Source organism: Rhinolophus hipposideros (genome assembly GCF_964194185.1).
Source record: "Rhinolophus hipposideros genome assembly, chromosome: 6".
Classification (NCBI taxonomy): Eukaryota; Metazoa; Chordata; class Mammalia; order Chiroptera; family Rhinolophidae; genus Rhinolophus; species Rhinolophus hipposideros.
Genome location: NC_138052.1, coordinates 95511022 through 95535016, shown reverse-complemented (window position 1 = coordinate 95535016; position 23995 = coordinate 95511022). Strand labels below are relative to the sequence as shown.

General features: G+C 48.4%; 1 protein-coding gene across 1 annotated transcript; it reads right to left on the bottom strand.

The window, feature by feature from the left end:
- Positions 1–15748: 15748 nt before the first annotated feature.
- Positions 15749–23275, bottom strand: NEU2 (neuraminidase 2; the record flags this gene model as incomplete). The annotated part of the gene is made up of 3 exons (XM_081051731.1): positions 23246–23275; positions 17941–18146; positions 15749–16687 (listed from the first exon to the last, which is right to left on the bottom strand). The coding sequence occupies exons 2-3, from the start codon at positions 18139–18141 to the stop codon at positions 15749–15751; spliced, it is 1140 nt and encodes a 379-aa protein (XP_080907857.1). The 5' UTR covers positions 18142–18146; positions 23246–23275.
- Positions 23276–23995: the final 720 nt, after the last annotated feature.

Sequence of the window (23995 nt, the reverse complement as noted above, 5' to 3'; positions counted from 1 at the left end):
CGACAAGGCAGGTCTCCGAGGTGGCCCTCCAGACCAGTGCCTGCAGGGCAGAGCGTCCGTGGGCTCCAACACACAACCAGGGTCAGTGGTACTCGCCATTGGCTTATCAACCCTGGTTTGAAAAAGGACAGGATTCTATGAAGCCCTCTTTATCTCCGACTAAAAAGAACCTAAATGGACCCGGTTCTGAGCCTGGTGATTCCCGCCACCAGGGGGAGCCTCAAACTCTAGCCTCCACCAGGCGTTCAGGTGTGACCTCTGCAGAGCCCCAACTGGCATGTTCCCATAGCAACGATGCCCACAGGGATGAAGATTTCCCCAGGGGTCCAAGGTCCCACGGAGTCCATAATTGCGCTGAAGGACGTCCCGTGACTACCAAAGGCCTGGCAATGAGCCACTCTGCCCTTTCACTGAAGATCCCGGAAAACCAAACGGGTGAACTACAAGGAAAATTAGGTTTGACACGGGCGAGAATCAGGTAACGGAGAATCACATCCACAAAAACAACTTGTGTCTTTTGCCAAGATTGTTAAGGAAAATAGTCATAATACAAACCTAAGTGAAAAGGAAACAAGAAAGAAAAATATCAGGAAACCGATAAGAAATATTGATTCTAACTATGGGGGAAAAAATGTATCCTGGGAAATCACTGATTATGAAAAGTGCTGACTTAGGTGGCATCTCTAGAGGCATTTTTTTCCCTTCCTCCTACTTTTCCAGACTCCTTTATGACCACACACTACTTCTATAATAATAAAAATTAAATCAATAACAAGCCGACTCCGATTCCAGAAGGGGTGTATGAAATCCTGCGGCACAGCGTGGCTTCATGGACATGGCTGGAAGCAGCTCCAAAGACACACACATCCCTAGGGAGTCATAAGGAAGAGAATGACTTTTCTCTGGGATCTTTTTTTAATTTTTATTGAAAGTAATACATATTAAAAATTCAGCCAGCACAATGAAAACTGCATTTTCCTGCCCTCCCAGACCCCTAACCCCATTGCCCCCAGGACAGCCTCTCATGTATTCTTGCAAAACCTTCTATGCATATACAACCGTATTTTTGCAAGGCCTCTTTGCTTTTTACCCTGCTGTGCACCTTGCTTATTTCGCTTTAACAATATTTCTGAACATGTTGTGGTGGTTTTTTTGTGCCTACCACATTTTTTTTTTAAAGCCAGCATACCATTCCATGCCATAGCATAATTCATGGTACCAGTCTCCTATTGATGGACACTTAGATTGTTTCCAGCGTTTACTATGACAAACCATGTCACAGTGTACACACGTGTCTTTGGGTCCTGTGCAGTCAGGGTATCTGCGAGATAAATACCCCCTGAAGAGCAGCTCAGGTTCAAAGGTGGTGCACAGTTTCAGTTTTGATTAATTGTGCCATATTGTCTTCTACAGTGGCTGCAGCAATTGCCATACCCACAGTGCCGGAGAATCAGAGCTTACTGTTTCCTTCAGCCCAGAGGAGCCATCCTGAAGAAAGCGACATGGATGAAAACCCCACTTCTGAAATAGATTTTAGAAAACAGGCCTTGGTGACTTGTGTTTCAAAAGGATTCTCGACTTTCATCACAGTAGGCATTTAAAAATGAGCTGTCCTCCTTGGATTTAAGATATGATTTGATTTTTTAACAAAATGTAAACAGTCCCTTTCCAAGAACGCTGCTTGGGTGTGTCTCCTGGGCTGAACATGAGGTGTGAAGGGGCTGGCCCAATGGCCTTGGCGGCCGTTACAGATTTGCATCTTTGTGGAGCTAAGCCCGTACCTGGTGTAAACAGCAAGACACACCAGTGGTCTCCCCAAGGTAACCACGTTGTCATAGCAACCAATCCTTTCTGGTTCTCAGCCTCTGGGGTCAGATTTGCCAAACTCCGGAGACAGCAGCTCTCTGCCTGGCTGCTGCTGACTGGTGCTGGGGCGGCCACTGCCTGGGCCCCTGGGCTGCCTCCAACCTCTGTTCTGCTTCCGAACACTTCCCAAGCCTGAATCATGACAACCCTTCCTTGGCAGGGCCTGTGACTGCATTTCCTAAATGCATTTTCTGCCAACAGCCACTCACTTTCCACAGAGATTACGTGGCAACTCCTCCCCAGCTTCGTATTCTGTTCCTCTTCTTCTTTGTCTCAGCAGCCAGCAGTCCTCACCGATGTGCCAAAAAACAAAAAACATACCCACCCTGCTGTTTCCGGCCTCAGTCCCATCAGACTCTTCTGACCAATTTCGTCTTCTGATGTCTCCCCTGCATGGCCACCCCTGGTCTCAGGAAGCCCTGGATTTTTCTGACTGCATCGGCTCCTAAAGCCCACCTATCGTCTCCTTAAGCCTCGTGAAAGTCATTTCTTCAATGCCCCTCCACCCCTGCATTTCTACCCCCCATCCCTGCCCCTCCGCCTTCCCTTCCACCCCCCCACTGCATCCTCTCTTCCCTGGACTGGTCCAGCTTCTCAGGCTGCCAGAAGCACAGTCTTTTTCTGGCACTCCTGCTGAAACCCCCTCCTCTTTGAGCCCCCGAGCCGGCCCAACTTTGCCTGCTCCTCTCCAAATCCACATTTGTCTTATCCATCCCTCCAGGCTACAGCCTCCACTCCGTACTGGCTTATGGTCGGTGTCTCAGTCAGCTCGGGCTGCCATAATGAACTATCACAGACTGGGGTAGGGGTGGGGGGTGCTTTCTCACAGGTCTAAGGGCTGGAGGCCCAAGGTCAGGGCGCCAGCATTGTCGGATTCTGGTAAGGTGCCTCTTTCTACCTTGCAGATGGTGCCTTCTCACTGTCCTCGTGGCCTTTCTTCAGTACCTGTACGTGGAGAGAGAGAGATATCTCTCTTCCTCTTCTTATAAGGCCACCAGCCCTATAGGATTAGGACCCCATCCTTCTGAACTCATTTACTCTTAATTACATCCTGAACACCCAAATATAGTCATATTGGAGGTTAGTGCTTCAACATATGCGTTCGGAAGGGAATCAATTCGCTCCAAACTGGTACCCACGAAATAGCTGCTAAATTATAACAGCTACAATCTATCAGCTACTCTGTGTGGGACTCTGTGCTAAGCTCTAGGCATCAATTGCCTCATTCAAGCCTCGTGATACCCCATAAGGGGGTCCTATTATTATCTCCATTTTACTGGCAGAGAAACTGACAACCAGAGAGGTTAAATAATTCATCTTCAAGTTAGTGGTAGGCCTGAGATTATATCTCGTGTCTGCCTGATCTCATGACTACTATGCATACTACATGCTTTGAGTTAGATGAGCCCTCAATTCAGTGCTGGACTCTGAGATTCTTAGGCCAGAGTCTTTGCCCCACTCACCTAAATTCTCCCCAGCAATCCCTCTGGAGCCCCTTGGGCGCCCGTGTGAGTGCCCAGACCACTGTTGGAAATAGCACAGACGAAGGACTAGCTGGGTTCCAGGCATGGAGTGCTGGTCCCCTGCATAAAAGAATTTCAGACGACCACTTTAAGGGTCCCTGGGGAAGTGTGTGGACTGTAGAATCATAACAGGTTCCTGGCGGAACAGAAGTATGGGTTCACCTTATTCTCTAGGCCTTTTTACTGTGAACTCAAATATGGCTTGTCGACCACCTGATGGAGGGGTGGTAAAGGGGACCAGGGCCTTGGCTAGTTGTCGAACCTGTCAAACTACAAATCCCTTCCCACCATCCCACCGTCCTTGTTCTCATCACAGCCGTGACCTACTCGATGTCCGGGATCTATAGTTCCAAGTCCTGATTTGTAGCCAGACTGCAAAGAATTTCCAGGTTCATCTTCCTCAGACCTCACTTTGATTTTCAGACTCCCCTACTGAAAATCTTGACAAAGCGCAAACTCCTTTCCTGGCAAAGGCTCTCTAATTTGGCCACCACCTGCCTCTCTACTGATTTCCCATCCCACTCCCGAGGACTTGGCAGGGCTCCTCCTTATTTCATGTCTGGGTCAGCAGCTATTTCCACCTCTGCCCATTGTACCTGCAGCCCTCAGAATGTGTGCAACCCAAAACTTGACGTCCAGATCTCACTCTACCCCCTCAGACACGATCTCCTTCCCACAGTCTCTCACAAGCCCCCGTCCTGCCTGGACCCTGTCCACCCACTTCCCACCTCCACACACTCAGCCTGCAGCACACATAGTATCCACACCCCTGCCTCCTCTCTCTGGGGCCTTCAGCCCCCTCATCACTCCGCTGCTCCCCCCACTCCTCCTTGAAAACCTCCTCCTTCCTGATGGGGCTGCTGACCTTTCACAGAGAAATTTCCTACCAGGCAGCTTAGCACCAGGACAAACCCACAGCTCCAAAGCAACATGGAGTCAGGATCTTCCAGACGTCTCCTCTGCCTCTCCGATGGTTGCCGTACCCAAGCCTGTGTTTCTCGTAGTTGGTCCTGCTTCCCTACCTCGCCTCCCCATGCTCCTCAGAGCAGCTCACATCTGGAAGCCATCAAAAAATAACCTCCTCGCTTTTCTGCCCAAGCACCTTTAAATGCACCCACATCTGCCTCTAGCTCCATCGGTCCCCTACTTCTCCAGGGTTCCCTCAGCCTATGCGGGGATGGCTTCAAAAGCCACCCAGGTCCCCATGGATTGTCTCCCTCCCCTCCGCATCCCCCTATAAGCAAGCTGAAGATTGTTTCCATTTTGTAAAACAAAAACCCTGCCAATGGCTCTCAGCCTTGGCTGTGCATTTGAAAGGCCCCAGGCCAACTAAATAGAAATCTCTTGGTGGGGACTGGCCATCTCCTGGCTAGTCTAGTGGACAGCAAAGACTGAGAACCGGGCTTCCACTTGCTTTCTTCTTGCCTGGGTATCGTCCTTTCTTTTCACCTTAACTGATGACCTTTATGGATAAATTGTCCCCCACTGTCACAGTGTCACCTCTTCCCACTGTGGCCTGGCTCCACCCACCCACCTGACGTACCAAAACATTCTCATCAAGAGCTTCACTAATCTCTTTCTCCCAACGTCCTCCCGCCCTCTCCTACCTCCCCACATTTTTCGGATTGCTCCCCCAGCTCCCTATCTTCCTCCTGACCATCCTGTCTCACCCCCAGCCTCTGTGCTATTGGCGTGTCCCCAGCTTTTGTTCTTGGCTTCTCTTTTGTCTCTCCCACACTCTCCCAGGGCATTTTCTCCACTATGGCTTCCAAATCTGCATTTCTAGCCCTGACCTTACTGAACTCCCATCCACACTTCCTGCTGCCTACGTGAATATACAATGGACACTTAAGCCCAACCTCATCTGAACATTCCATCTTTACACAAAAATCCTGTTTTTCTACACATATCGTCTCTCTAGATTCCTGTCATCAAATCTCCCAGCCTCCAAGCCAGAATCCAGATGACATCTTCATCCCCACCCACATCTGAGGGATCGCCAAGCTCCAGAACGCTCTGGAATCCATTCTCTTTGATGCAGCTGTACTGGCCCTGGCTTCATTCCACCCTTGCATTGTTTGTCCCCAGGACTTTCCAAGAGGGCTTTCCCTAGCCCTGCCTCCCTCACCACCCCACTCACATCCCACCCCACTCACATCTCTCCTTCTGTCCTCCCATTTCTACCAGGGCTCTCTGTCTAAAATACAAATCAGAGTCTGCCACTCCTCTGAGTGAAACCCTTACCATGACAGGATGAGATGCAAGCTCCCTGGCAGGTCACACCAAGCCCTTCACGGCCTGTGCCTTGCCAGCCTTTCCTGACTTCTCCCTCTCACACACTCATTCTGGGCTCTAATATGACCAAATTGGTACCTTGCCTGTTTTCATTCATTCATTCATTCATTCATTCATTCATTCATTCATTTCATTCAATAAATATTGAGTGAGAGCCTGCCATGTGCACAGATGCTATCCTAGACCCGAGGGATACAGCAGGGAAGAAAACCGCCTTCCTTCAGAGCCACACTCTAGAGTCCACACTCTACGTGGGGACTTCTGTCCTGTGCAGAAGTCTACAGTCTAACTCCTCCCTAGCCAGGTGGGAAAAGGGCCAACTCGGAAAACTGACCCCCTGGCTCCTGTCACCAGCTTATAAAATCATGGTCAAGTGGCTTAATCTCTCTCTGCCTCAGTTTGTCCCTCTGTAAAATGGGGATGATAACAGTAACCTGCCCATAGGATTGTTGTAAGGATGAAATGAGTGAGACCGGTGCACAGTCAGGCCTCACTAGACATTCACTTTTGTTTCATACCCTCAGCTCAGTGCCTAACACATAGTGAATGTTAATAAATAAATAAATGTATGTATGTTTTCTGGTTGGATTAAAGAAGAAAAAATTGTTAGTTAAAAAATTATAAGCGCATTACAAGTTAGGTTGTAATTCATGGTGTGTCTCTTTGATCTATTATCTTTTGCAAGAAAATAACATGGAGGAATGCTCATGATATAATGTCAACTCGGGAGAAAAGCACCATTCTACATCGACTTTACGGCACGATCTCAGTGTTAGGAAAAAAGAAAAGTTCACAGATAAAAGACCAGAAGAAATGTGCTTCCAGTTAGTGTGATTTGGGGTGATATTTTTTCCTGCTTCTTTGTACTTGCAAATGTTTGGCATCTATTACTTTGAAACCCTCCCCTTTAAAAAGTACAAAAATGGAATGTGAAAAAGTAACACCTTGCCAAAAGTACAGTCAGCTTTCTCACCTCTGAGCACTAGGATGAAAGCATCGCATTTAAATACTGGATTCCTTCCTTCCTTCCTTCTTCACGGGGTGGGGTGGTAACGTGGGGGGAGGGGTGCAGTATGGCCCCAGCACTGAGATCTCCTGATGCTGATGGTGAGTGGTGCCTCCTGAGACATCGTGGGCTGGCAAGTCCGCAGACCAGGCCTCACCTGTGAGCTGCCATCTCCCCGCCCACTCTGGTGAGGTGCTGAGGGAGTGCCAGGAAAGGTGGCACAGTGCCCAGGGACTGAGGGCTCCGGCTCCGGAGACAAGCCAAACAGAATTCCACATCCCAGAACCTAAAGGTACAGATCCCTTTGCTCTTCTTGGATGTTTCGGCAGAGGCTGTGGAGATAATTCTGAACAGAGGCGGGGACATTGGTCTGGGCTCCGAAAAGCCAGTTGCTCTCTTGGCCCTGCCTCTGTGTGGTCTTGAGGGAGCCACTGGACCTCATGGAACCTGCTTTAACCCCGTCAACTGACTAGGATGGACTTAGACTTCAAGGTCACTCCCATCTCTAAAGGGCTAACCTTTCGTGTCCTGCCATGTGTGGCCTTACGGCTAAGAGTGGACAAGTTTCAGTCAGTTTTGGGGGCCACATGTTGTCCCAGTTAATCTTGGCTTTGCAGAGAGAGGGTCCCTCCTGGGAAAAGTAGACTCTCCCTATCATACCGCCGGGTTTAGCAGACCCCCTCCTGGCCTCTCCACAGGGCCAGCCTCTGGGCCTTCCAAGGTGACGCCCCAAGCCCTCTGTCCCAGCCCAGATCATCAACCACCCTTATCTGGGGCCGCCAGAGTTACCTGAAATCCCACAGGCAGCCATTCGATCAGGTAAGGCCATCAGGATGGTCAGGGTGGTCTCGCAGAACTGGGAGAAGTTTCCTGCATCTCGAACAAAGTCCTAGGCAGGTTGGGGTCCACACCAGGGCGTCTCCAAGTTTTCAAACTCTTGCATATTTCAGAATCATCTGGAAGGCTTGTTCAAACATAGCTTGCTGCGCCCACCATGAGTTTCAGATTCACAGTCTGTACGTAGGATTTGGGAGCACCCAAGGGTTTGCATTTCTCCCAGCTTCCCAGGGGGTGCTGCTGCTCCATGGACCCCACTGCGAAGTGGCTGCATGGGCAACACGAGGGGAAGGCAGGAGACTAACGTCCCCGGGTCCAGCAGTCAGCGGGACACCGGTCAGGTCCTGGGTCCACGGCTCTGGCTTCTTGAGGGGAACAAACAAGATGTGTTGTCTCTCCCAGGTCTTCACGAGAACGTCACCTACTCAGAGGCGTCATCTCTGAGGACCCCAGGTTTAGCAGACCCCCACTCATTCTTGACAATATTGTTCCCTTTTACATTCTCTTTATCACTAAGCAGTACAGAGTTGCATTCCTACTTATGAGGTGTGATCAAAAAATATGGTAAATGCTTAAATTTTAAAAAATTATTACAGTAAAAGACATAGTGCCATTAATCCTCTTCAAAATACTCCCCCTCGCTTCGAACACACTTAACCCATCATTCTTGCCACTTTCTGAAGCAGTTCTGGAAGTCCTCTTTCCTGAGTGTTTTCATTCTCCATCATGGCAAAGCTTCGTGTCACATATCACTTCTGCTATATGGCAATTTCTGTCAAATAAAACCATTATGGGGGCTGCCTAATAGCTCAGTTGGTTGGAGCATGAGCTCTCGACAGCAAGATTGCCGATTCAGTTCCCGCATGGGGTGGTGGGCTGTGCCTCCTGCAACTAAAGATTGAGAACAGCGACTGGACTTGGGGCTGGGCTGTGCCCTCCACAACTAGATTGAAGGACAATGACCTGGAGCTGATGGGCCCTGGAGAAGCACACTGTTCCCCAATATTCCCCAATAAAATTTATTTTTTAAAGAAAGAATAAATACCAGGGGTGCCAAAAATGTATACACATTAAAAAAAATAAGACAAACATTATGATGTGTCCTCATCCACCATGTTCACCGTATTTGGCACCGTGCGACTTCTGTCTCTTCCCCAAAGTCAAAATGATTCAGGACATCAAGGCAGCCATGACAGCACAACTAAAGACACTCACGAAAGAGGACTTCCAGAACTGCTTCAGAAAGTGGCCAGAACGATGGGATAAGTGTGTTCGAAGCGAGGGGGAGTATTTTGAGGGGGATCAACGGCAATGTCTTTTACTGTAATAATTTTTTTTTATTTAAACAGTCACCGCATTTTTCAATCACACCTCGTAGTTGCTTACATGTTTACTGTCCACTCTATCCCACAAGATGTGAGTTTCTTGAGGGCAGTGGCTCTGTCTTGTTACCATGGAATTCCCATCTCCTAGAGCAACATCCGGTCCCACTCAATACACATTCGTTGTGTTATGGTGGCCTTAGCCATCCTGAGGAAGCAAACTGAATTCACGGTGGAAAAGGTATCCTTGCCCATGTCACTGACCCTGATCTATTTCTAGGATCCTTAGCGGACCACTTCTGAAAAGTCTCTGCAATGCATGCGGCAACGGGTGAGACCACAGCATGTAGCTCTCAATACTCCACTGTCATTTCCCATGAGCCATCAGATGCCTGGACTGAACAAAGAGGGCAAATGGATGAGGAGGTGATGGAAATGAAGACCGTTGTCTCAGGGGTCCCTAATGATGATAAGAGCTCTGACTCCTCAGTGCTGATAAGAGCCCTGAGTCAAATACCTGCAAGGACCAGGACGAAGGGGACCCCCCAGACCTGGAGCTCCAGGTTCCCCCTGGTCTGCGCGAAGGGGAGTGTGCTGGTGAGGTCAGGTTTCCCTGTTCCTTGCTGTTCTATGCCCTCATTGTCAGGTTACCAGGCAGAGTACTGAGCAGAGCTGCCCCACCAGCCTCCTTCCAGCTTGGGCCTGGCAATGAACCATGTACACCACAAAACACACACACACACACACACACACACACACACACTTTCCACACCAGCTCCCGGACGTCCCATGCAGTGGCATTGGGCTCAAAACTGGCCAATGGGCCACAGCCTGGACCTGGAGCCCCGGTGTAACTGACTTGGGTGGCTGAGGGGTCACCTCCCTGAGCCTTCAGAGGCTGAACAACGTCTGACACTTGCAATCCAGCAGTCTGGGCCTGAGGCACGAATCTTGGCATTTGCTTAGTTTTTTACTTGTTTGACAAATTTTTAGGGGAAGTTGGGTGGAGGGGAAGGGCGTGCTGGAAATGTGTATCAATCTGTGTGTCCGTGGACACATATAATAATAAAAATTCAGTTTCACTAAGTACACTAAATATATCCGGGATTGGATCCTAGAAAAGAAAAAGGACATTAGTGGGAAAAACCTGGTGAGATCCAAATAAAGTCTAGCGTTTAGTTAATGGTAACGTTCCAATGTTAATCTCTTAGTTCTCACAAGTGTACCACAGCTAGGAGGACCTGGGCGTGCGGTGTACGGGAACTCTCCATACTATCTGTGCAACTGTTCTATAAATCTAAAATTGTTCCCTCCAAAAAGTTTATTTAAAAAATTCTAAAGTTCCAAAGTTTGACAACCCAAAAGAACATATTGATTTGGAGGTTTAACCAGAAAATCCGCTATTCAGTTCAACTTTTCGATTTTATTAGGTATAACATGCGTGCAGTAAGGTATACAAACCTTGGTACAGCTCGTTGGATGTTTACACGTGAATGCACCCTTCTGACCAGCACCACATCAATCCCTGGCATCTTCCCAGCACCCAGAAGCCTCCTTCTCGCCCCGCCCCCCCGTGAACAGTCTCCCCCCCCAGAACTGGCCTCTGGCCTGACTTGTGCACCACAGATTGGTTTTGCTTGTTCTTGAACTTCATATAAATAGAATCATAAAGTATGAATGCTTTTGACTCTGGCTTCTTCCACTCACCATAACATCGAAAATCAGCCATGCTACTATGTGGAGCAGTAGTTCATTCTTTGATGATTGTGTCATATTCATTCCATCGCACGACTACTCCCCCATTTAGGTATCCATTCTATTTTCTATTGACATTTGGGTTGTTTCCAGTTTGGGACTCTTATGAATGGAGCTTTTGTAAACCTTCTCATCGTGTCTTTGGCAGCTGCCTGCCTGCATTTCTCTCGGATGTGTACTTCAGGGTGGAAATGCTGGGGCAGAGAGTAGTATTTGCATGTTCAGCTTAGGGAGACACTACAAAACAGCTTTCCAAAGTGTTTGTACTAGTTACACTTCCTCCCGAAATGTACGAGTGTTCCTGTTGCTTCACATCCTTGCCAATACTTGCTGCTGTCAATCTTTTTAATTTTAGTCATTCTAGTGGGTTTCTCATGGTCTTCATTTGCATTTCCCTAATGATTATGTGTTTAACAGCCTGTAGGATATCTTCTTCTGTGAAGTGCTTATTCAAGCCTTTGGCCCATTTTTCTTGGATTGTCTTTTTCTTATTGGTTTGTAGATACTCTTTATATATTCTGGATACAAGCTGTTTGTCAGATATGTGGACAATAAATATCTTCTCCCCATACATGGCTTTTTTTTTTCACTCTTGGTGGTGTCTTTCAAAGAGTAGATCAGTTTATTTTTTTCATTCAAATCCGAAGACGTTGGCATTTGTATACATTTAGAACTAGAAGGGACTTTAGAGATCATCAGCCAGCGGTTCAGGAACCTTAGTTCACTAGAATAACTTCAGGAGCTTTTCAAAAAACACCCATGCCTGGGTCCCACCACCCGAGATTATGAATCAGTTGGTCAGGGGTGGGGCTCGGGCATCAGCATGGTTTAAAAGCTCCCCAGGGAATTCTAACGAGCAGTTGGAATTGAGACTGGAGGGAGCGTAAGAGAGTGACATTCTGCTTGGTAGTGGCCAGAGGCTCTATCCTATTCTACTTCATCTCAAGACCCTTAATAGATCATTGATTCTCTTCCAGGTGGGTAAGGGAGGCCAGCCCCTGATACAGTCCTCGGTGGGTCTTCCTCTCTGAAGCCTCTTGCTTTGCCCAGGACAGCCCAGGTTAATCCCCACTGTGTTGGTGTAACTCTTAATAGCATCCTCCTTTCATCTCAGAAGTCTCCCGATTTGAATGATGATACGCTATAGTGCCCCCCATCTTGAGGGTGCACTGCCCTGGCCTGCATGCCCTTGTCCTCACCTACTGATAGCCTCAGCCCCACCTCCCGCCAGCTACCCTGGTGGGGATTGAAAGATAGCTGGTGAGCATCCCCAAAACACAGGGGCACAACTTTCCGTTCCAGCAATGACCAGGCCTTGATTACTCATCTGGATCTATTAAAACCCCACAAGGAGAAGTAGCACCCAGATAGGAGGCCAGTGCCAGGCACCACACCCAGAACCAAAGCTCCCCACTGAAAATTCCATTTAACCACTGCCTGGCCACACAGAGACACAGTTCAAATGCAACAACCCACGGCTATTGTCATTGATTCTCACCATTATTAAACTGCTAGATTGACCCAATCAGGAGAACTGATTAGAGGGGCTCTAAGCAGGGGCACGGGGCAGGCCCGCTCTTCCACAGGGACATGTGACAAAGGCTCCCAAAGACCCCAGAGGTCAGAGAGATGTCAGCCTCCTTCATTCAGGCCAGGTCCCTTCTCAGGCTGTCTCCCCGCTCTCTCTATATGGCAACACCGACACAAGCACAGCACCCCCTCCCCTCTCTCTCCGCCTCCGCCTGGTGACATACCTGTTACCACGAAGACTGAGCGCCCCACAGCAGCTGTGTCACAGAGGCACATTAAACAGCTCAACCCCTGCTGCCCCCTCCATTATTCTGATTTATCTGATTCATCTGAATTTCATTTGTACTTTTAGCCACGTCACCTATACAAAAATAACTTATTATGACTATGCTGCATAGAATGGTATCCCCCAAAAGACACATCCGTGTTCTAACCCCCAGAATCTGTGATGTTATTTGGAAAAGAGTCTTTGCACATGTAATTAAGGGAAGGATCACCCTGGATTATTCAAGTGTGCCCTAAATTCAGTGACAAGTATCCTGACAAGAGACAGAAGAGAAAACACAGGAGACAGAGGAGAAAGGCATTGAAAATAGAGGCATTAAAGTTATATAGCCAGGAGCAAAGGAATACCAGGGCCTCCAGAAGCTGGAAGAGGCCAGGAAGGATTCTACCCTAAAACCTTGGGAGCAAACACAGCCTTTCAGTCACCTTGATTTTAGACATCCATCCTTCAGAACTGTGAGAGAATAAATTTCTGTTCTTTTTTTTTTTTTTAATTAATTTTATTGGGGTGACAATTGTTAGTAAATTTACATAGATTTCAGGTGTACAATTCTGTATTACATCGTCTATAAATCCCATTGTGTGTTCACCACCCAGAGTCAGTTCTCCTTCCATCACCATATATTTGATCCCCTTTACCCTCATCACCCACCCCCCACCCCCTTACCCTCTGGTAACCACTAAATTATTGTCTGTGTCTATGAGTTTTTCTTTCTCATTTGTTTGTCTTGTTCTTTTTGGTTTATATACCACATATCAGTGAAATCATAGGGTTCTCTGCTTTTTCTGTCTGACTTGTTTCACTTAGCATTATTCTCTCGAGATCATCCATGTTGTCACAAATGTTCCTATATCATCTTTCCTTAACGCCGAATAGTATTCCATTGTGTATATGTACCACAACTTCTTTATCCATTCATCTATCGAAGGACATTTTGGTTGTTTCCATGTCTTAGCCACCGTAAACAAAGCTGCAATGAACATTGGCGTACACGTGTCTCTATAGAGAAATGCTTTTATATTTTTTGGGTAGATACCCAGGAGAGCGATTGCTGGGTCATATGGTAATTCTATTTGTAATTTCTTGAGGAACCTCCACACTGCCTTCCATAGCGGCTGCACCAGTCTGCATTCCCACCAACAGTGTATGAGAGTTCCTTTTTCTCCACAGCCTCTCCAACACTTGTTACTATTTGTTTTGTTGATGAAAGCCATTCTGACTGGGGTGAGGTGATATCTCATTGTGGTTTTCATTTGCATTTCTCTGATGATTAGCGGTGTTGAGCATTTTTTCATATGTCTATTTGCCATTTGTATATCCTCTTTGGAGAAATGTCTCTTCAGGTCCTCTGTCCATTTTTCAATTGGGTTGTTTGTTTTTTTGTTGTTGAGTTTCATGAGTTCCTTGTATATTTTGGATATTAGCCCCTTATCAGAGGAACTGTTTGCGAAAATCTTCTCCCATTCAGTTGGTTGCCTCATTATTTTGTCAATAGTTTCTTTTGCTGTGCAGAAGCTTTTCAGTTTCATATAATCCCATTTGTTTATTTTAGTTTTTACTTCCATTGCCTTTGGAGTCAAATTCATAAAATGCTCTTTGAACCCAAGGTCCATAAGTTTAGTACCTATGTTTTCTTCAATGCAGTTTATTGTGTCAGGTCTTATGCTTAAGTCTTTGATCCATTTTGAATTAATTTTGGTACATGGTGACAGATAGCAGTCCAGTTTCATTCTTTTGCACGTAGCTATCCAATTCTGCCAGCACCATTTATTGAAGAGGCTGTCTTTTCTCCATTGTATGTTTTTAGCTTCTTTGTCAAAAATTATCTGTCCATATTTATGTGGTTTTATTTCTGGGTTCTCAATTCTATTCCATTGGTCTATGTGTCTGTTTTTCCGCCAATACCAAGCTGTTTTGATTATTGTAGCCCTGTAGTACAAGCAAAAATCAGGGAGTGTGATACCTCCAGTATTGTTCTTTTTTTTAAATATTGCTTTGGCTATTCGGGGTCTTTTGTGGTTCCAAACAAATCTGATGATTTTTTGTTCTATTTCTGTAAAAAATGCCATTGGGATTTTAATGGGGATTGCATTAAATCTGTATATGGCTTTGGGTAATATGGCCATTTTAACTATGTTGATTCTTCCAATCCATGAGCACGGAATGTCTTTCCATTTCTTTGTGTCTTCTTCAATTTCTTTCAAAAATGTCTTATAGTTTTCAGCATATAAATCATTCACATCCTTGGTTAAGTTTATTCCTAGGTATTTTATTCTTTTTGCTGCAATTGCAAAAGGAATTGTTTTTTCTATCTCTTTTTCTGAGATTTCATTGTTGGTATATAGGAAAGCAATGGACTTTTGTACGTTGATTTTGTAGCCAGCAACTTTACTATATTCATTGATTGTTTCTAATAGCTTTTTGGTGGAGTCTTTAGGGTTTTCTATGTATAGCATCATGTCATCTGCAAAGAGTGACAATTTAACTTCTTCATTCCCAATTTGGATGCCTTTTATTTCTTTCTCTTGCCTGATAGCTCTGGCGAGGACTTCCAACACTATGTTGAAAAGCAGAGGTGATAGGGGACAACCTTGTCGTGTTCCTGAACGTAGAGCAAAGGGCTTCAGCTTTTCACCATTAATTATGAGATTAGCTGAGGGCTTGTCGTATATGGCCTTTATTATGTTGAGGTATTTTCCTTCTATACCAATTTTACTAAGTGTTTTAATCATAAATGGATGTTGTATCTTATCAAATGCTTTTTCTGCATCAATTGATAGAATCATATGATTTTTGTCCTTTATTTTGTTTAAATTTCTGTTCTTTTAAGCCATCAAGTTTATGGTAATTTGTTATGGCAGCCTTGGGAAGCTGACCCAATGACTTAAACTAGCTTGATTTTCCTAGACCCCGCCTTACCTCCCTGCAAAGCTGTTCCCCACCCTGTCTGCCATAAAGCATTACCAAGGACACACACACAAACACACATCTCTGCTAATTTACAGCATTGTCTCAACCTTTCCCAGGCGAACACAATGAGCATTTCCCAAGAAGAAAGGGACGCCCTAGATAATGTATCCAGACGTGCCCAGAAGCTGGTGGCCGGCGGAGCGGGCAGGCTGAGCCACGCAGAGCTCCCCGGGCTGGCCCTGGCACGGGGCTCCGCCGAGTCAGGTTCCTTCGTTTTCTGGGCTGAAAATAGAATCCTCTGAGAAGATGAAACCACAAGGGAGGGCAAGAGGCAGCCTCACACTTTCAGTGATGGGAACCAAGAGCCAAGAAAGGGGGGTCCAGGCCAGTAGGAGCCCTTGGGGAACACGTGGGGGGCTCACTGAGGTGAAAATGCAGCTGGGAAGGCTTGTTTCAGGGTGAACATGACGAAGACAATCTCCTCATAATTATCCGATTCGTACAGACACCCAAACTGAGGTGAGCCATCGGGGCCAACACCCAGGCTCTGGAGGTCCGAGTAGGCGCAGCTCCCCTCGGCCAGCAGGGCCGGCGGGGACCAGGCGTCGGGGGCCGGGGGCCGCGTGTTGAGGTAGACGCCCAGGTTGGATCTCTGCTGGGGGTCGGTCGGGTGAGTGTAGAGGAGCCACCTGTCCAAGGAGTTGGACCCCTTGCTAGAGATGGGGAAGCTGACAATGCTCCCATGGCAGCCGTGGGGAGGCTCCACAAGCTTCCGCACTGGCTGGGTGCCCCGGAAATCGAGCCCGTCATTGGTACTCTCAGCCTGGACCCTGACTCGGAGGGGGCTCCTAGCGTTCAGATACACCACCCTCTGTTTCGCACCCCCCACCTCAGCCACTTGGCACTCCAGGGTGTCCTGGGCGACAAAGTTGCCTCTTTCCCACGTGAGCCCGTGGTCGTGGCTGAGGAAGCAGAAAGCAAAGGGGCAAGGCCCCCGGTGGGTGTGCACATTCCGGTAGGCATAGGCCGGCACCACCAGGCTCTGCGTCTCGTTGTGCAGCTGCAGGCAGTGCCCGGGGCCCACCGCGAAAGTGGCCCATTCCTTGTGGGCGGGGCCAATGGCAGAGCTGGTGAGGTCACGGGCGGGGCTCCAGGACCTCCCGTGGTCCATGCTGGTGACTTGGCAGAGCCGGGTCACGTTGACCCTCGTGTGGAGCTGGTGGTGCTCAGACACTTGCTTGGGGATGGCGATGAAGAAGAGGAAGAGGGTCTCTGTCTTCTCGTCATACAAGGGGCTAGGGTTCATGGACCGGTGGCCCTCCAGCTGGGCTTGGGCCACCACCTCCTGAGCGTGCCACTGAATGTGAGGAGAGAGGAAGAAGGAGAAGCACTGCCTTGAAATGACCAGTGACAGTGACAGGAGCTGCACTCTGGGGGGAAGGAGGCTCTCGTGGGGTGAGGATCAAAGGTCGTGAAGGAAAGCTGTTCCTCCAGCATCTCTCACTCACCTTATAACACCTCCCAGAGCTGTGGCAGCCAGGGCTCCACCTCACTCCCTCCCGAGCAGCCCACTCCTCAGATGGCTGCTGCCTCCATTCCCATGAGCATTACGCGTACATTACAGAGCACCCAGGGCGGGCTAGACCTCAAGATGCCAAGGTGATTTGGGCACAAGCCATTCCCAGCTTCACCCTGGTTCCCTCAATTTACTGGCCTGGTCTAACTTTCCATTCTTGAAAGGTAAAGCCCTAGAAGTAACTACAGTAACATGTCCAGTGTGGGGCAGAATATGACAATCACCTCCCATCTTCTATTAATGCAACCTAGGAGGGGGCAGCATCACGACACTAAGGACTCATACCGTGCTTCCATAATCCCAAATTTATGTCAGATATGCTGCAGCCGTGCCGTCTAGGCCCCTATCCCCAGACACTGTGTCAAGAGTCGAACGCCCACTGTCTCAGCTGCCCTAACACCTAACTTCTGGGGGACAGGTGTTATTAGCTCCACCTTACATCTGGGAAATGGGAAGCTTACTAGGGCAGATGATTGCCCAAGGCCATACCGCTGGGAAATGATAGAACCAGCACTGAATGCAGGTCCATCTCTTTCAAACCCCATTCTCTGAACAGCTACTATGTAATAATGACCACAAAGTAATGATAGTGATAATATTAAACTTTTCATATGTGATAAGCCAGCCTTGGGTGTCTTTGTCAAAATTAATTACTTGATCTGCACTCTGGAACTTCAGGACACAAACCATCACTCCAACCCACCGCAACCCCCACACCGCAGATTAATTTTACTCAAATGGTACAACCTGCCAGTGAAATGATCCTGAACAAGTCCTCTCTCAGTTTCACAATCACATAGGGAAACCTTTCCGAACATCAGTTTCCCTGACTGACTTGTCCAGTCATGCAGTGACGCCACGGCGGCCAGGCCAACTGGACGTGCGCACAGTGAGCCCATGTGTCACCCAGGTGACCACTTGGGGGCGCTGATAGGTCCCTGGGTCCCTCTGGGGTTTCCCCCAGACCCCAGCCACCTAAGGATGGCGTGGTCCTGAATTCCCGGTGCAGCTACGGCAGCCTCATCCTGCCTTACCCGGACCTGGTGAGCGGACGCATCATAGCTTCCTCTGCGCAGGACGACCAGCAATGCGTGCTCATCCTTCTTGCTCAGCCGCTTCTCTGCAAAGGCCAGCAGGGTCTTCTGCTGTGGCAGGTAGAGCAGAGCCGGGATTCTGTAGGCGTGCGTTCCCGATTGGAACACTCTCTCCTTCTGCAGGACGGGGCAGGATGCCATGGGGTCTGGGGGAGGCACGGAAAAACAAGAGGAGTGCCCTCAGTCACATCCTGAGGTGGGAGGGACTTCCTCCCAGGCAGGGGGTCTTACCCCACAGGTCAGTCGGTTGAGATTGGGGTGGCCTGTCGTCCCGCATGGGATTCATCCTTCTAAGCCTTGTCTACCAATTTTGCATGTGTCTCCCAAGGAGCTTGGCAGCATTCTGCCCAGGAGCCATCGGCGAAGGGGGATTTATTTGGAAAAGAGTATTTTGTGTTAAATTTTTATTATAAGTTAACACACCTCGTTAGGAGAAATTTGTGATAACCTTCAACAGCTTTTGCCAAGCCTGACACATCAATCAAACGCTAAGCCTTGGGTAAGATAGGAGCGCTTGCCAAGTGGTGTTCTGCAGCTGTCCAACTGCTAGAAAATGACACATGGGAGCTTTTTATAACTCCTCAGCCCTAGAAAGTTGCCTTACAAAGAAGAAAAAATGGGGGGGGGCACCGGGGCGGCGGGGGAAGCCTTGATTCTCAAGGTTCTCTTCCCCAGGCTGCCTGAGGTTAAGTTCCCAGCTGCCCCGAGTGTGTGGGCTCTACCCCTGGGGCAGGGAGTGGGCACCTGGGATGGAAAACAGAGAGGCTCCTGACAGCTCACCCAGGCTGGAATGGCCCTTCACAGATTCAAGAAACAAAAGTAAAAAATAAGCATTTGGCCAAAAAAATCAGGGAGGGCCTGAGATAACTTGGTGATCATGTGTGACAATGGTGTCCGCTCGGGGCCGACCAGGTCCCCTTCTGGGGGGACTTACCTCAACTTCAAGGAGTGCTGGCTGCAGAGCAGACGGCCCCCTGAGCCATCAGACCTGAGCAGGTGGGACAGGACTGCCATCAGCTGAAAAGAACTTCTTCCTGATCAGACCCTACGAAGGCTGCGTCTGACAGCTGGCCTGCCCAGAACACGAAGACACGGCCTCCGTGTCCTGACTCAGATGCTCCGAGGGCCAGCACAGGCCCAGGGCTCCTGTGGGTCCGCTGAGGCTTCCTAAGACGCTCACAACCTCTCCTCTCTATACCCTTTCCTAATGCTTGCATTTTTTTCCACCATGTACATTATTATCGATTTAAAACTTATTTAACATTTGAGAAATAAATGTAATCTATCAGTATGTCATTCAACCCATAATGAACATTATTGTTAGGACAATATAACAAAATAAAACTAACAAGGGCAAACGCCACACAAGGTAAAACGTGTGGCTGCCTACACGTGGGAGGAAGAAGGGTCTTTGTGATAAAGTCTCTTCTTACACACGGTAGTCCAACAAGATAGAGCGTGGTAGCCGTGACCGTGACTAAGTTGAAACTTTGTGAAATGTAGACAGGAAAGAATCAAATATGATTTAAAATTGAAATGAAAATGGGGGAGAAAGATTCAGCACAACAGTGTTCTTTAGAAAATTGATCAAGGGTTTACGTAGGTTCTTGGGCATTTAGCTAGGCGTGGAATTGCTGGGTCACATGGTCACTCTGTGTTTAACCCTTTGAGGAGATGCCAGACTGTATCCACACCAGCGGCCCCATGTTACGCTCCCACCAGCCGTGTGTGAAGGTTCCAATCTCTCCACATCCTCCTCAGCTTTGGTTACTGTGCCTTTTTGATGGTTGCCATCCTCGTGGATGTGATGTGGCGTCTTGCTGTGACTTTGATTTGCATTTTGCTGATGATTACTGATGGTGAGCATCTTTCTAGCCTGGAGGCAATGGGGAGATTCCAAATGTGTTTAGGCAAGGGAGTGATCTAACCTGATTTATTTTTTTAGGAAGTCCCTCTTTTGGCTTTAGGGGGTGGGGCAGAAGGTGAGTCTATTGCAATTTTCCAGATGATATATAATAAAAGCCTGGAAAAGCAGAAACAGTGACAACCGAGAGAGGAGCCCGGCTCTTAGAGATGAGAAGCAACAGAATTCATATAATGTGGAGGGCATATTGGGGAGGGTTTGAGAATGCCCGAATTTAAAGTATTCCGAATTGATTTCCATAGCGTCTGTGACTATTTCCAGATTCCTCCGTCAGACTCTGTCACCTTTAGGGCGGGGACAAGTTAATTCATTCACGTAGCAAAGTTTTATCGTGTTCCTACGTGTGCCCTGTGTTATTCTAGGAACTGGGCATGCTTTGTGAATAAAACACGCTAGCCCCAACCCCCATAGGCTGCTAGTCTGAGAGTTTGTCAGTGTGTATTTAGAGCCAGTTGGCATAGGAGGGGATGGGGTGTAGGAAAAGCAGACCTCGAAGTCCATTCTAGAGGGCTCTTTTCTATTCTGTGACTCAAAGCCGGCCCAAACTCACATTCCCACCAGTAATACCAACCCCAAGTGCTTCAGAATAATAATAGCAAACATTTAAGCAACACTCACCAAGTGCTCTACAATATTTTTAAAATTTTTGGAAATTGTATTTACAATACAATTCACAAATACGTATTCATTTATTCCCCTGACACACCCATGAAGTTGACACTATCATTATCCCATTGTACAGAGGAAGAAACTGAGCTCCCCCAAACATAAGTGTCAGAGCTGGGACTCCAGACATTTCTAACCCCGTGCAATACTGCCTCTGAGGAAAGTTCTGGAAATTGCCGTCTTCGTGCACTCTATGACATTTCCAGTGATGCTTGAGCAACTGGCCCACTTGGACCCAGCACTGGCTCCACACATGGCAGTGGCTTTGGACTGAAACAGTAGAAAGAGAACTGAATTGGGAGCCAAAAATTGGATTCCGGTCCTGAGTCGTATATCTTTGGGCAGGTCGTATATCTTTGGGCAAGAACCTACTTCCCTGGGCTCCCTCTCCTCACCTGGCAAAACGAGAGCTGGAGGAGGTGACCGTGCAGGCTGAGCTGGGACCTGACTCCTTGGGGGAGGCTGGGAAGGGGCCTCAGCCAACCCAGTGCCACACTGCAGCTCCCAAGCAATGACAATGAGATGGCAATGTCGGCTTGAACCATGAGAAATCGCCATCACAGGTCAAAAATGGTTGAACAGCGGCAATTTCAGAGAGTTCTGCCTAAGGCTACCAGCCTCTGACATGGCTTGTAGTCTTGTGGGCTCTGAGCCCAGAGCAAAACGTCTTAAACAAGGAAGGTTACTTCTCCCCACTCAGGCCAGCTTTGGCGGCCCCATCACAGATGTGGGGAACATGAGAAGTGAGTCAGGGAGGTAGAAGATGACTTCCTCGCGACGGTGAACCTAAAACTGCTCTAAAAAAAAAGTCTTACATTTTCAAAAATGATTTCCTATTCTTGTTTTGTAGGTTTTTTTACTCCTTTATCTCTTTAAGCACCTTAAACAGATATATTTTTTAAGTCTCTTTTTATATTATTCCATTGATTACACTTCCTGGTGTGTCAGCTCCCCCATTTTTGTGGGATTTGAGCCAGGATCTTCCTGATCCCAGAACCCACACTCCTAAACAATGGGCACTCCTGCCACAAGACCCACAGCTGGGACTCTAACATCCGAAAGCTTCCTCACAAAAGACAAGTGATGGAGGGTTCCCGCCTGCCTTCCTTCTCTCCTATGGGAGCAAAACATGTCGCCAGCATTCTCTTGCCTATTTCAGGAAGATCCTTTGCCAATTCACAAATCTGTGTTGAGTAGCTTCTGTGTGCCGGGAAACAAATAAACAGACAAGCCTTGTCCTCCAGGAGCCCATCACGATAAGTGTGAGCCAATAATCTGGGGAGCAAGAAAGAGGCATAGTGTTCAGCTTTCCCCAGAATAGCCCTTGTGGGCCCAGTTTTGGGTGAAACGCTGGCCTCTTGGCTATCACATTGAAATAACGCCATCTCTCCAGAGGAGGCAGCTGCTCACATCTAGTCTGACAGCAGCACCAGAAAAACAAGCGTGAGGGGCAGCAAGCTGGAAGCTTGGGCAGCCTCTTTCCCCAAGAAAACCCCATTTCCAGGGGCTCACCCACTCTTTGCCGGGATTCCCACCCCAAGCTGAGGGGAGCTGTCTCAACTCCCAGGCCAGTACAGGGAGCACTGAGCCGCCCTCTGAAAGTTCAGGCTGACAGTAAGTTCAGGACAGAATTAGGAGTTTTCCTGAGCTGGTTGATCTGAGCCTTCTCCCCACGTTCCCCTCCAAAATGCCCTCTGGACACCCCAGAACACAGTGAGTGCCATATCAGGGCGCTGAGGGGTCGTGAGCTGGCACGCACTTAAAAACTTCCGCGGTCTGAGGCATTCCCAAATATGGCACAATCACTCCATAATTACCTGCTACAAAAGAACTGTTGTCTGTGTCAACAAAGGAACAGGTGGGTCAATTCGGAGGGAAGCCGTATCCTCAAGGGGAGTATTACAAGTTGGATCGCAGAGCCTGGATGGGAAGTCAGAGCGTGTGAGCTGAGGCGATGGGAACCCAGCTTCTAGAACACTGCTGCTCCTGCATTGCCCTGGCTTCACCTTTTGTTGCCTCCTCATGGCCTCCACGATTGGTCCCGTGCCTATAAATGCCTAAGGGAGCCCCGACTTCTGCCACCCACTCATCTGCGGACCTGCTCCAGGATGACGTCAGTGTACAGGCCCAGCCCTGGCCCAGTTAGGATGCTGCCTCTCATTATCTGGAAAGGAGTCTGTCCAGCTCCCTCCACAGTCATGCTGATTCAGAGTGAGCCCCGGGCAGCCTGAGTCAAGCTCACCTCTTTAATGGATGCCACGGGCAACATGTGTGCACATCAGGGAACAGCCCTCCTAGGGCCTGGAGAGTCTGGAAGTGCAGGAGGGCTGGAGCCACCCGGGATTCAGCTCCTCTTCTGGCCAGCTGTGTGAGCGAGGTGACTTTCTTGACCTCTTGGGACCTCAGTTTCCTCCTCTGAATAATGGGAGCAAAAATACCAGCGTAGACTCCAAGTTGCGTGGGAGCAGACCATATGACTTATCGGCTACCACACCGAGTACCGAGAGTGTGTCTGATCCATCATTGGTGCTCTGTCGATACTCATCAAATGAGTGAATGGACGAAGCTGCCTTGCCAGGCAGGGCTGATGACAGGAAGACTTAGATAACCCATTTAAATCTCTTACCCCAGAATCCGGCACACGACAGGACTCACCTGGCAACAAACTCTTTTCCTCTGGACCCACCACAGCATGGGCTCTGAGATCATGAAGACAAATCAGTCGCTAGCACACAGCCAGGAAACAGAACCCACCTCACCCCAGTCCACGGCCCGCGTGGGTGAGGCTGCAGGAGCTGGGAAAATCAGAAGGCAGTCCAATTCAGTTCAAAGTATACTTCTTGTCTTCGTCTAGAATGGAGAGGGAGTCCCCCTAACTTGTTTCCCTTCCCTCCACTGGACATAGTCCTTTCACAGTGGCTTCAGCTCTAGGCGGTTCCTGTGGCTCAGAGCCAAGTGCAGAAACATCCCAGGGCTCCTTTCCTGGGAGGTCAGCTCTCTCTGGTGGTCCCCCAGCTCAGAGTGACCCCTGGATGGCCAGGACTGAGTCCCCTTTTTTCTGCTCTGGTCTAGCTCTCTCGCCGGTTTGCAGAGAGATGGTCACAGTCTGACTTTGGAATTTATCTTTAAAAGCCCCACCCAAAGGCCAGCCCACGTGAACGCCCCGATAAACCTAGACCCCAGCTCTGACTCACACCCCCCGGAAGGTGTGGGTGTCACCTTGTAGTTGATGCTCTTACATTCTTGTTGAGCTCCAGCTAGCTCATTGGGCCGCAGAAGGGGTGTTTTAAAAGTGGGTTAAGTGTAGGGGGGGTGGTTATTAAAGGAATCGTGGCACATCCATAAAATAGAGTATGTATTGGGCAGCTAATTAATTAAAACCATGTTTTAAAGATAATATATGAG